We start from the raw sequence: 14403 nt of genomic DNA, 5'->3' as shown, positions 1-14403 counted from the left end.
GGCTCACGTCACTGCAGGTAGCTGGGCTTACAGACAGGCCAGCGTCTGCCCGACAGATGTCGGGAGAGATACTGCTGCCCCCCAGGTTACCAGGGACTGATGTCTTTCCAGAAGCTCAGCCTCCCTGACTCGTGTTGCCTTGGCACTGGATGGATGTTCTTCTTGACAATAAGGGTGCACTTACTTTGGCTCTTTCACTAAAGCCTTTTAATTGCCTGGCAAGGACTGATCTCCGTTTTATCTTCCAGTGTCGTGCTATCTCGTTTTTGGAGATTGTACCGCTTCACTGAAGGCGTCGCTCATAAATCATTCACAGGGATCACTGCACATTCTTGGATTATCATCCCCTAAGGATGAGCAGCAGGGCCTTTGACAGATGTATATGGTATGCAACATACTGCATCAGACTATAGGAGCTTCAGCATTCTACCCACCTGGAGGGTGGTAATGGATGTGCGGCTTTCCACAATATACAATTTAGAGTAAAAACGTTTTTCATCATCTAGAAAAGTGCATTCCAAATCCATCATCCTTTTGAATGGACCGAGTTCAGTTCTAGATCATCTCCTTTGTCCAATCCACTAGGCTCAAACTTGTCCATACACATATCAGCCCGAATGGCGAAAAAGTAAACATGCAGCTCGTGTTGAGTTTTTGCTTCCTTTATAACCTTGTAATGCAAATCCAATTACAAAGAGTAAATAGCAGGGATCTATTTGTCCCCACAGTCGCCAATGAAATTAGTCTGTGGACAGATCCGGTGAGAGACTCCCAACAGCAGGGATTTATTTTCAGCCAGGGATTTCTTTTATTTAACCTTTATTTATCCAGGCGAGTCAATTAAGAACAAATTTTTATTTACAATGACGGCCCCGGGCTGTTTTTTTAGGAAACAATTAGGAACATGCTCTTCTGGCACCTGGCAAAGGGCCTTTGCCTCACTAGTTACCACAGCCACAAGGTAATTAAGCTGCCAATTTCTACAATGTATTATTAAAATTCTATTCTAACCCTAACATTAACCATACTGCCAACCTTATGCCTAACCTTAAATTAAAACCAAATAGCACATTTGTTTTCAGGAATTTTTATGATAGCCAATTTTGACTGGCTGTACTATCCAATGGAAATCCACTGCCATAGACTCCTGTTAGAGAACCTGTAAAAGCACTCAAATACCCAATGATCCAATCAGGAGAGGTAGGTGTGACTTTAGATTCAATAAGATCAAGGAACCCCTTGGGTTACTGATAGAGCCAAGGTCGATTTAAGACACATTTTGGTTGAATGCGTTCACTTGTGCAACTGACTAGGCATCCCCTTTCTTTGAGAGGATCATCCTTTCTACCCTCAAAGTGAGGCTCAGAATGCACAAGAGTTTTCCAACATCACAATGTTCCATTAATATTACAAGCTACCTGTAATGGTAATATTTAAGATGAATAAAGTTAATATTCAGTTTAGAGTAATTAACAATGCTTAGCATATTTGTTTTCGGTTTCTGTAATATTCATGATTTCCATTGTTCTATTTGTTACTAATTTGTGTAGGCCGGGTTGATGGTCACTAGACTTGATAAGGGATGTTCTCATATCGTTTGATAGTGATTGACACCAGAGTTACTGAAGGTACAAGGACCGATGACACTATTATTGTATTGACGGTATTATGAACACTGTGTGATTCTGTTGCAGCTGGCAAAGTCAATGGTCATGTCCGAATACCCATAGGCCTACTTGCGTTTTAAATAGTCAGCATTTTAGTTAGACCTATGTGACAAAAAGCTGTATAGTAAGCCTATGTGAAATGTCAAATTCAGCATGCTTTAAATGCTGGGATGTCATACTTATTTTGGCTTCTCCTCTAGTTTTGGAATTTGCTGCACACTATTGAGGACGATTATCGTCTTTCGAGATTTAAGTGTCTGACAACAGGTGATAATCACCTTAGGGGACGTGCTGTACCAATCTGACATTCTCAGTAGTATGAGCCGAGTGCAGCCCAAACATCTTACTGCGGCTATAGCCTAGCATGCTGATATTTGTTGCTTAATGCATTCGTTAACAGAAGGGTATACTACAAAGCAGGATCAAGGAGTTCGTTATCAATAGTTATTTCTGGTTGCTCATCAAAGTAGCAGAGCCCTCAGTACGTTCTAAATTTGATGTAGTACGATTAGTACACATCAGAGGCTGCTGCTGGTGGGAAGAGCTATAGGAGCACGGGCTCATTGTATTGGCTGGAATGGAATATGAAATGAGTCAAATGTGGTTTTCATGTGTTTTATACAGTTCCATTTATTCCATTCCACCCAATACAATGAGCCCGTGCTCCTATAGCTCCTCTGGTACATAGTATTCAGTAAGTAGTAGCCTAGGCAAGCCAGATTTTGGACAAGGCCACTGTCTTTGGTTTTCACTGACTTTGTACAAGCATCTTGCGCTGATGTGTAGATAACTTTTGGTAGCCTACTGTCTGATTAGAATTGGCCTGTCTCCAAGAGACCTGTTAGACATTTTCTATGCTTCTGTTCTGGAGGCGTCTACCTGAATTATTGTATTAAACTCTATTGATCTTTGATTGGTATTATCAATGACTGCTCTCCTTTTTGTTCACCTGGAAATGTTTTGTTACACCAGTATTCTGTTTGACGTAACGTGGCTCAAGGTAGAAAAGGAGACAAAATATGACTTTCATGACAAAGAAAATAAGCATGAAGAAATATTTATGATGCCCCATTTATTACATTTCAGAGGGTACATTATAAATACTGGACTGCTATAGGCTATTAGGACTCACAGCTATCTGGCACATGAAAAAATTAAATCTGGAACAGTGCATTATTACAAACCAAACGCATTGTGCCCTACAAGAAGTCACACATGCTAGAACCTACAGTCATCTTCAAGACATTAAAGAAAAGATCGATGTCCTTTATATCAACAACCAATAAAAATGCATAATTTTAATTAAACTATGTATCTTTGAAAATAATTATTTGAGGCCATTTCTAAATACAGTCTGCACTGCCTAACCGCAACAAATGGCAACTTAAACCGCTTGCCACACTTTTAGCAAAGCAAAAAGCCTGAAGTAGGTTTGTGAGACCTTGTCAAACATGACATAAAAGCTTTATTTGATAGCTCCTTCAAAACGTTGTGAAAGGGTGCCAAAGCACATGCCAATCAGAGAGTCTGGTTCCTCATAAGGTATTTTCCTACATTTACTTGCTCTTCGTTTGAAAGCGTTGTACAAATAAAATCAAATGGATTGAGACTAAGAGGAATGCATGGTCGCCAGAGCATATTACATAAAAGAATGATTTATAAAGTGAAGCTTGTTCTGTGGAACTGGTTTTAAGAAGTTTGATTGAACTTTTGGGGAAATGTTTCTTTAGATAAAAATCGAATTCTACCATTTGCAAGTCCAGTAGTAGAAATAGTCGCAGAAATAAATACTTTAGAATACTTGGACAACTAGCAATTTACATCTACACAACGAAATTGTGCTAGGGGCACATGAACGTATCTACATTTCAGCACCATGGACAGCGCTCTTTCGAGTGGGCCTGGGATTTCATAACCACGGACAGCGCTCTTTCTTTGTGGCCCGTCTTCAATTTACAATACTCTACCAAATGAAATTATTCCACAAATGTATTCCAATATACTGACGGACTCTACTTTTATACACGATTTACAAACGTGGCACATATCAATCCACTCGGTGTGATTTGTGATGAAAATGGCAAACATAGTTCCTTGAGGTCATATTGTTTGTTTTTGTGCCATATTGCTTTCCCAGTTAATCCCAAATGTATGTTTTTTGTCAGTTACACCTGAACTATAACGTGGATGTTGATTATTTACAAAGTCCCAACACTTTCAATTGCAGCGTTATCAAGACAAGACGACCGTTTCCAGCACTTGTCCGTCTCCTTGCTCAATGTGTGCCATATCCAATTCTGACGCATTATTTGTAATGGGTAAGGTACCGACGTCCTCCTGAATGTGATAACTGGTATTTTGGACAGCGGAGTGTGGCCGGTGTTTGCTATCTCGAGGCGATGGTCGGACAATAATGCATGGTCTCATAGGCTCTCTCTTCGCCTTGGTGGACGGGCTGAGGTTGTCACGCTCGTATTCCTCCTGGGCACGTTGGATCTTCCTCTTCTTCATTCTCCTCTTGTTAAAGTGAAATGCTGCCAGGGAAACCAATATTATCCCAATTATCATGGCCACCAGCACCATGAGCGCAAAGGTCGAGGAGAACGGTTGGAAGAAGCGGCCAATTTGGTCCATGCAGGTACCATTGGTTTGGGAAGCTCCGTTGTAGATGCACAGTGGTATGGAGAGACCCACATCCTCGGACTCCTTGTTTGTCATTTCGTTGGGCTTTGATTTTCACTTCGGGGTAGTAATATGTCCTCTCCAACCTCAGCGCGACGAGGCAAATGGAATCAAAGGCCTTGACTGTCCCATTAGATTTACCTAAATGGAAATTAAAACCCCGTTGAGAACAGTGTCAACATGTTAAGAATACAATAAGGCAATGACATTGTGTAGCGAGACTACAGCGGTCTGCATATGCCATCAGTGTATAGGCTCACCATTCACGGCACGCCCGATTAAATCATTTAAATAATTGAGAGAACTATTAGGCGTGCGTAATTGCGCGTCAGTTGTGAGATTACAACAAATGTATGGCTCCAGAACAGAAATCATAATTATATTTGGACGCCAGAGCCATAATACAATTCCATACAATTCCAATCAATTTACTGCAAAAGTTCCTATGTGAATAGGGAAAACACACACTTGAGACGTGCATCTGCAGCATCCAGGCTACTACAATTACAATGAAACGAATGTACTTACATGAAACAATATGTGGTCACCATGATTTGAGCTAGGCTATTTTCAAGAGTCAGAAATTCAAGAAAACACTTGGAATATTTCAGTCTGTTCGTTTATGTTTGAGGGAAAAATAGATGTTTTAATCTCTTACCTGGTGAAACTGTCTAGTCGAAGCCGTTTCAGAGTCGAGGACCGGCCGGAGTGGCGATATGGGGAGCAGAGAGAATGATCATGGATCGCAATGACGTATCACACAATGCGAAAGCTGTACTCTGTCCACACACACCCACAGTGGATGCACATCTGTGTTCCACATTCATCACTTGAGTCTACATTGCAGGCTCCTCTGCCTTCTGAAAAGCTTAGAGGAAACGTATACAGTAGAACATCAAGCGTAGCCTATACGACCTACAGATACGCGATCAATAAACTGAAAAAACGCCTTGAACCCCAACGTACATTATATTGGTCACATGCACGCACTTCAGCAAAAGCATGCAACATAGTGTGGAGCTGTTCCCACGACACTGGTGCTGAAATCATCTGCACAGCATCACGACTACAAACAGACATGTCTACCTAAGACTATCGACATTGCATTTCACTCACTTTTACTTCTCACATGGTCATATTTGACCCTGATGCATTGGGACTGCCATGGTGATGCAGGTTGTCTAAAAGGAAAGCTGGTGTCAAAAGGAATTGATAGAGATTACTGGTATTCATGAGGGGGGGGGGGGGGGGGGGGAGCAGAAATAACTCTAAATCAATCACTTCACATAAGTAAACTTGAAGTATCACTGGACTGTATTTGTAGTAGACTAAAGCAGCATTTCCTTGTCAAGATAGGCTAGTGGGCCCAATTTTACACAGCAAGTTACATTAGTAAGGTAGGCCTAAGTGGCCCATTGTAAAAACAAATGCTTGACTTGGCCAACAGTAAAAGCAGATCTTAGAACTGTCAATGCCAGAGTTTACAGTCAGGATCTTATACAAATGGTTTGAGTCTACTGAAGGGGAGCTGGTAAATCAAATTACACCATTTCCTGTGGTAAAGGATAAATACATGCAACATGATTTCACGAACTCACTGTAAAACTGATGTTTAGCCAAAAGATGCAAACATCCAGCAAGACATAATGTAAGCTAAATGTTTTCAAATGTGCAACCAGGTTGCCCAAATTCCCGACCAATATGCAGGGCTCATTCGCTCCTGAAAATGATGACATTACCCATGTCCAAATTATGACTTTGAGGATGCAAGAACCTTGAGGACCATACATTAGAAAAAGTTGAAGTTTAACCTGGACCTCTGTCTCTTAAAATCATTGACGTAGTTGCACGTGGTCAAACACTGTTAGCTGTTCCCATCAGATAACCTGACAGATTTAGCCCTGTGCTAACCTGAGAGTTTGGCGGGATTATATCCGGTTGAAATACCTTATTAGCCAATTAAAATCATTGCTGTAGTTGGACGTGATCTAACACTTGTTCATGAAAGCGCACTTAACAGCAGTCCAATGGCACGTTCTGAAAATCAAAGCACTAGATCACATGCATTTGTCTGACAGGTCATATAGCTGGCTTCACACTGTAGAGCGCCTAGAACTCCTCGTATTTGTCGTAGACGGTGAATGGGTTCGAATCCCACTTTAGTCCTTGAATTTAGAGGTTTAAAATATCTCTCTGGTGGCCAAGTTGACCTATTTTATGTAATGCCATTGGTTGGTGGATATTAAGTCTGAAATATTTGATTGGCTGATGCAGAATTTGTGACAGGAAAAAAATCACTGTCAGCTGGTGAGGTTAGCATAGGGCTAACGTATGCCAGGTTATTTGATGGGACCAGCTACAATGTAGCGTTCTATCACATGCAACTACGTTGACGATTGTAATTGGCAGATGCACATTTTGAGAAGGAGGTTTAATTTAATTTTTCAAATATTTGCAAGTATGGACCCCTGTCAGAGTCAGATGAGGAAAGGTAAAAGCTGAGCTCGCATAACATGCTGACCACACCACTTGCGTTGCATGCGCGAGCATCGCAAAATAAATGTACACAATCATGTTATTCAATCATTGCACCCACACTGCTTTCGTTTGCGTTGACGTTCGACGTGCTGCAAGTCCTGCCTCTCCCATCTCCTCATTGTTTTTTAGGAGCATTTACCCACGTGGGTGATTGAAATATGAACTGGGGTCCACACTCCATTCGGTTGTGGTAATGCACCTTAAAGTTGGTTGCCAACCTCCATATAAAGTCCAAAGAAGAACCCTGAAGGAGGAGAGATTACTAGAAGCTGATCAATTGTTGGAGTAGAGGACCTTGTGTATTTCAGATAAAATAACAACCCAATGTTTATATCCCAGGACAAATTAACTTGCAACAGCAAGCTAGCCAACTAAATTGCCATAAATGTTTAATGCTTTTTGACCCGTCCCCAAAATTAATATAGTTGGTTCAGAGTTTGTTTTGATATTTCAACCTGCATGTCCTGATTGTGTTTGGTGTGGGGGGACAAAATCAACATGCGCGCAATAGCAGACACACATACGCGGTCTGGTCAGCTTGTAAGGTGAAGCAGCAGCACTGATCGCCCCAGGCAGATTTGGTTATAGTTTTTTAAACAGAGCAGAGGAGCATCTTGCATCGTAGTAAAAAATAAATAGAACAGTAGTGTATGTACTATTACGCGTGTGTAGCACATGGGGATGTGTGAAACTTACGCCTCATTATCTAGCTTTTGAGGTGGCGCGATCGGCGTAAGATGCTTGAGGGCGGTGGTCACGTGTGTTTGTGAAGGAGAGGTACTGCGTTGGTGCCAGGTATGGGCAGAATTGGGAGGAAGTGGTACTCGCCAAGCAAGCATCGTGACATCCTTTTCAAGTGCAATGATGTCCGAGGGAAAAAAAAACGTAGTTTTAAGTAACGTCTTTGTTGTTGCAATATCGCAAACGGACGTTGCAGTTTCACTGCTATGGATTCCAGAAGTATAGTATAAAGCAGGTTCAATGAGTTAGCCAGCTAAATATTCTGAAATAACTTCTTATTTTTAATAAAGATAAGCTTGAAATATGCATGGTCTAATTAATTCCATAATAAATCAGAAAATCAACAGTTATTTTTGGTTGTTTATCAAAGTTAGCTGACTGACTCATTTATCCTGCTTTGCAGTATACCCCTCAGTTTCAAGATCATGGGAGAAGTTAAAATAGATCATCATCATTTTGTTCAACTTTGACTTCATTTTTATTTTTAACCTCAAATCAAGGAAGTGCCTGCAATCCAACGTAAACTTTTGTCAATCCCATTTTGGTGTCAAAACTCCTGGTTGGGAACCCCAACCTAGAGGATAGTAGAAGCAAACACTCCTGAGTCCATACACACATTAATAAATTATTGTTGCATCTTGGGGCCTGGCAGAGGTTCTCTCTCCACTGTGTTCAATCGTTAACAAGGTGAACTCGTTAGACAAACACAGATAGAAGCATTGTTTCTCATTGCCGTGACTGATAATGACTAGGAAAATTACACTATTTACAAAGACAGGGAGATTTTCTTTCCCCCACAAAAATGCCGGAATTGAACTCATCACTCACAGTGAAATGTGACTGATATTTGAGTCACGCTGCATTACAGCAAACATTACCATGAGATGTGCCTGGAATATCAACATACTGCACACACTCAAGATGACAAACTAGAGCTTATAACATCAACAAGGTAACAAGGAAAATAAAAGTCTACAAATGGAACCATCTACTCAATGCTATACCATGGCAATGGTATATAGGGGCAGGGTTATTTTCTACCCCTCTACACTATTACAAGGGCCAGTTCTGAGAAGCATTGGTAATACTGAGACAAAGATGTTGATAATAAGTGACCAAAGAGGAGCTTGAGGGCTATGGTCTTTTGGCCATATGAGTGGATTGGAGTGGGTCAAGCTTGTCCTCTGTGCATAAAGAAAGAAAGGAAGATGAGGATGGAAAAGGTTAGAAAAATTGGGGCAAAGTGGATGGCGAGGCGAGTGGAGGGCACACAGCCCTGATGGATGACTGTGGACACAGACAGCTTAAAACTTAAGGAACTGCCTCCATCCGCCCCCATCACACACAACTTCATCAGCTCCATTTGTCACTGCCGTGAGCAGGGCCTGACTGTTTGCTGCTCTGGCTAAGTTTGATAAGGTCATTGTGGGAGAAACTCACTTTGCTGCTCCGTCTTCTGCAGTCTATATTTCCCCCTCTCTAATTATGTAGATTTAGTTGGAAAGGACAGGCAGAGGACTCTGCGCTAAAACCCAGTAATCCAGCCTTCCCTGGATTACTCACTCTCTCAAAGCACGGCAAAAGGGGGAGTCAACACCACAAAAAGGCCATCTGCTTCATTCCCAAAATTGTTGACCGATTTAAAGGCCATATATTATACAAAGGGCAAAAGCCAGATACGCTTCTAATAAGTGGGTAGCATCTAAACATGACACCTTTAGTCTTTTACTGTATAAAAACCCAGACTGCATTGAAAAGGGGATTTACGGCTGTGCAACTTCCAGGTCTCTTAAGAGGTATATTCAAATAAAACTCAACATTGTTCCACACTTGTTATAAGTAGATTTTACCATATATCTTTCAATAGCTTTTCCACAAAATTGATGCACTGACAAAAGGAGGCCATTTTCAGTACTGAAGCAACAATAGAGATTTGCTGACTTTCTATCTTGAGAGTACATTATTGTAAAATAGCTGTGAAGATAATGCTCCCCTGGTTAACCACTGACCACTGACATGGTAAAGGGAGAGTAAGATGAGTGCCTATGGGCTTTACAGAAAGGAAAAACAAAGTACTGCAGAGGAAGGTGACCTCTCAAGCACACTAAGTGGGTTTAAGACATCTTTCATACATAACTACTCATAGAAATAAATGAAAAACTATTGGATTTCAGGAAGTTAAATCTCTGTCCCAAATATTTTCAAGTGATCAGTTCTGTAACAGGAGGAGACAACAAAAGTCAAAAACACTAAAATACACTCTGGGGTGGCAGATTATGAAAAAGCTCATCCTGGCATTCTACAGCATTCGGGATCTGCTAAATTACACTGAACAAAAATAAAAATGCAACATGTAAAGTGTTGGTCCCATGTTTCATGAGATGAAATAAAATATCCCAAAAATGTTCCATACGCACAAAAGGCTAATTTGATCATTACACAGGTGCACCTTGTGCTGGGGACAATAAAAGACCACTCTAAAATATGCATTTGTGTCACACAACACAATGCCACAGATGTCTCAAGTTGAGGGAGTGTGCAATTGGCATGCTGACGACAGGAATGTCCACCAGAGCTGTTGCCAGAGAATTGGATGTTCATTTCTCTAGCTGCCTCCGTAATTTTAGAGAATTTGGCAGTACGTCCAACTGGTCTCACAACCGCAGACCACGTGTAACCACCATCACGTTTCAGCATAATGCACAGCCCCATATCGCAAGGATCTGTACACAATTCCTGGAAGCTGAAAATGCATATTCACCAAACATGCATATTCACCAAACATGTCACCCATTGAGCAGCTTGGGATGCCCTGGATCAACGTGAACGACAGCGTGTTCCAGTTCCAGAAACTTTGCACAGCCATTGAAGAGGTGTGGGACAACATTCCACAGGACACAAATCAACAGTCTGTTCAACTCTATGTGAAGGAGATGTCACACGCTGCATGAGGCAAGTGGTAGTCACACCAGATACTGACGAGTTCTCTGATCCACGCCTCTTTCTTTAAGGTATCTGTGACCAACAAATGCATATCTGGATTCTCAGTCATGTGAAATCCATAGATTAGGACTGATTTCCTTATATGAACGAACTGTAACTCAGTCAAGTGTTTGAATATTGTTGCTTTTCTATTTTTTTCAGCGTAAGTCATGTCAATTACAAGGGAGTCATAGGCAGGGCCTACGCCCATGTAATCTTTGAGCATGATGTGCTGGGAGCTCGAGATCTGAAAGCTGCCCCAGGCGAGCCTCAGACATGAAACCACTTCCTTCTCTGTGAAAGGCATAACAAGCTGCACCACCGATGCCAATAAAAGTAATAGGATACCTCGAAGTCCCTGTCACCAACTGTGCCCCATTACAAAATTACCGTAACTTTACCAAAAAATGTCCAGAAATCCTGGTTAGAATATTCCTGTCATCAAGAATAAGCAGGACATCTGGGAATCCTTCATCCAGGACTTCTGGAAAACCTGAGAATCTTACCAGAAAGTTGAGGGAATTTTGCAACTCTAGTGACACCTATTTTGATATTACCGTCAATGACATGGATCTTTCATTTCTGTCAAGTCAAGTGGCACTACAGCCGAGCATAAAAAATAAACAAATAAGCCCCCCCAAAAAATGGGATAAAGCAATAACAGGTAATGGGACACAGATGGTGACTGGGACTTGAAGGATTTACATTACTGTTGTTTGTTTTGGACCAGTGATGCAGCAATTTATGCTTCACACAAAGAAGGCAGTGGTTTGAAGTAATCTGAGCCTGCATTGGCTTAAAGCCAGAGAAAGGGCAGCTTTCAAAGCTGGAACTGCAGTGAGGGGAAAGGGGGAATATGACAAGTGGAGACAGAAAAAAATCCATGATGAAAAAGCCAGTGAGAGCCAGAGAACAAAACCGAGAGAGGAGTAAGATGTAATGGGGGAAACTGTGTGATGGAGAGCAACAAGAGTGAAAGAGAGTACCAACGGGACAGCAAGAGAATATTTAACACAAAAAGTGAAAGGGTCAGAAAATAGAGAGTGGTTTTGGGATCTGGGACAAGCATGTCTGCATAATGTACACTGACAGGCAAAACTTTGGACACATCTACTCATTCCAGGGTTTTTCTTTTTACTATTTTCTACATTGTAGAATAACAGTGAAAACATCAAAACTATGAAACAACACATACAGAATCACGTAGTAACCAAAAAAAGTGCTAAACAAATCAAAATACATTTTAGATTCAACCCTTTGCCTTGATGACAGCTTTGCACACTCTTGGCATTCTCTCAACCAGCTTCACCTGGAACGCTTTACCACCAATTTTGAATGAGTTCCCATATACTCTGAGCACTCGTTGCCTGCTTTTACTTCACTCTGTGGTTCAACTCATCCCAAACCATCTCAATTGGGTTGAGATCGGGAAATTGTGGAAGCCAGGTCATCTGATGCAGCATTACATCACTTTCCTTATTGGTCAAATAGCCCTTACACAGCCTGGATGTGTGTTGGGTCATTGTCCTGTTGAAAAACAAATGACAGTACCACTAAGCGCAAACCAGATGGGATGGCGTATCGCTACTGTGGTAGCCATGCTGGTTAAGTGTGCCTTGAATTCTAAATAAATCCCCAACAGTGTCAGCAGCAAAGCACCCCCACACCATCACACCTCCTCCTCCATGCTTCATGGTGGGAACCACACATGCGGAGATCATCTGTTCACCTATTCTGCGTCTCACAAAGACATGGAGGTTGGAACCAAAAATCTCAAATTTGGACTCATTAGACCAAAGGACAGATTTCCGACCGGTCTAATGTCCATTGCTCGGGTCTCTTGGCCCAAGTATGTCTCTTTTTCTTATTGGTGCCCTTTAGTATTGTTTTTTTTGCAGCAAAACGACCATGAAAGCCTGATTCACGCAGTCTCTTCTGAACAGTTGATGTTATGTATCTGTTAATTGAACTCTGTGAAGCATTTATTTGGGCTGCAATTTCTGAGGCTGGTAACTCTTATGAACGTATCCTCTGCAGTAGAGGTAACTCTAGGTCTTCCTCTCCTGTGGCGGTCCTCGTGAGAGCCAGTTTCATCATAGCGCTTGATGGTTTTTGCACTGCACTTCAAGAAAATGTAAAAGTTCTTGAAATTTTCCAAATTGACTGACCTTCATATCTAATAGTAATGATGGACTGTCATTTCTCTCTGCTTATTTGAGCTGTTGGTGGACTTGGTCTTTTACCAAATATCGCTATCTTCTGTATACCACCCCTACCTTGTCCCAACACAACTGATTAGCTCAAACGCATTAACGAAAGAAATTCCACTAATTAACATGGCACACCTGTTAATTGAAATGCATTCCAGGTGACTACCTTATGAAGCTGGTTGAGAGAATGCCAAGTGTGCAAAGCTGTCAAGACAAAGGGTGACTACTTTGAAGAATCTCAAATATGTTTTGATTTGTTTAACACTTTTTTGGTTATTACATCATTCCATGTGTTATTTCATAGTTTTGATGTCTTCACTCTTATTCTACAATGTAGAAAATAGTACAAATAAAGAAAACCCTGGAATGAGTAGGTGTGTTCAAACTTTTGACTTGTACTGTACATCTGTCAGCCTGCCAGTCCCCCCTAGTAGTGTGTGGAGTAGATATCTGGTGAGGCCACAGGGGGTAGAAGGAATTATACATTAATTTCCTTCTAGAATGTGCCAAAGTCATTTACATCTGTAAAAAGAAAAACATGAAAGTGTGCTTCAGGCTTTAACCAAGTGAATGGTGGCCCCTGCATCGAGCTAGAATCAAATCATTCCAGTCAAGGTGCAGCATGTTCCATGCCATTATCTTACAATAGACATCACTTGGAACGAGATGCAGAGAAACACGTACGCCAAGGAAATGGTTGTGAGATATCACTTTGTCATAAAATGGATGGGTACTTGAATGGTTCTTTAAGAACAAAGAGAAACATTTGAGAAGAAAAGAAAAACAATATGTGGATAGGTACTAACTAAAGCACTTGTGAAATGTTTTCCATGTTAAATTGCATTTTTTTTTTTTACCAAACAAGCACAGGTAACTACAGTAAAACAACCACATGTAACAGTAAATTGTATGTTTTATTTGACAGTTTGGGAAATCTCCAATGTTCCCAAAATAGTGGGGAACATCCAAATAATGACGACAAGACATTGAAGAGGATCCTCCATAACACAGAGTGTTCGGTAAATGTCCTCTCTTTCGTGAGCCCTAGCGCCGGTTCCCTAGCAGATGCAGGACCAGCTCTTCGTCCTCAGCCAGAGAGAGGCCAGTGTCCAGGGGCTTGGCAGCTGCCTGTTGCCTTGGTCTCTTCCTGCTCCCCTCTACCTCGTCTTCCTCACCAGAGTCATCGCTGCAGTCACTGAGGCTGCGCTTCCTCATCCCAGCAGCATGGCTTTAAACAAAGAGAGGAGAAAGGTTTCAACAATCAGTTTAGCTCACATAAATGGGAGTGCAGTTTATATTGAGGGTCGGTCTATGGAGATGGTCTTTGAAAAAAAGGTGTTATGAGACATACCGTGGTTCATGGGGATCTGTGTAAAACAGAGGTAGAGGATTGCAACCCTGGGAGGTATCTTGGTTAAAAATCTTCCAATGTTGCTAGCTATTTGATTGCATGAGGCTGCTCAAGATTATTTGTAATTGAGAGGGATGGAAAGAGGCACCCGTCTCATATCCATCTGATAGGGGAGATTGCTGGCTCTCTTTATTCAAAGTTGTGAAATGGCCGGGATGATCAGACACCAGCA

The 14403-nt window shown here is 41.5% G+C and overlaps 1 protein-coding gene and 1 pseudogene across 1 annotated transcript; both read right to left on the bottom strand.

The window, feature by feature from the left end:
- Nucleotides 1-788: 788 nt before the first annotated feature.
- Nucleotides 789-5525, bottom strand: LOC110533537 (uncharacterized protein C11orf87 homolog). The gene is made up of 2 exons (XM_021617862.2): nt 5008-5525; nt 789-4490 (listed from the first exon to the last, which is right to left on the bottom strand). The coding sequence occupies exon 2, from the start codon at nt 4383-4385 to the stop codon at nt 3900-3902; it is 486 nt and encodes a 161-aa protein (XP_021473537.1). The 5' UTR covers nt 4386-4490; nt 5008-5525; the 3' UTR covers nt 789-3899.
- Nucleotides 5526-13715: 8190 nt separating this feature from the next.
- The window catches only part of LOC110534872, a 106023-nt pseudogene continuing 105335 nt past the window's right edge, over nt 13716-14403 (bottom strand).

This window comes from Oncorhynchus mykiss, chromosome 10 (assembly GCF_013265735.2).
Source record: "Oncorhynchus mykiss isolate Arlee chromosome 10, USDA_OmykA_1.1, whole genome shotgun sequence".
NCBI classification, from domain to species: Eukaryota; Metazoa; Chordata; class Actinopteri; order Salmoniformes; family Salmonidae; genus Oncorhynchus; species Oncorhynchus mykiss.
This window is presented reverse-complemented; position numbering and strand designations above follow the sequence as displayed.

What these genes read in the sequence shown, in the direction of transcription:
- LOC110533537 (XM_021617862.2), bottom strand. Translation starts at nt 4,385, where the DNA reads ATGACAAACAAGGAGTCCGAGGATGTGGGTCTCTCCATACCACTGTGC.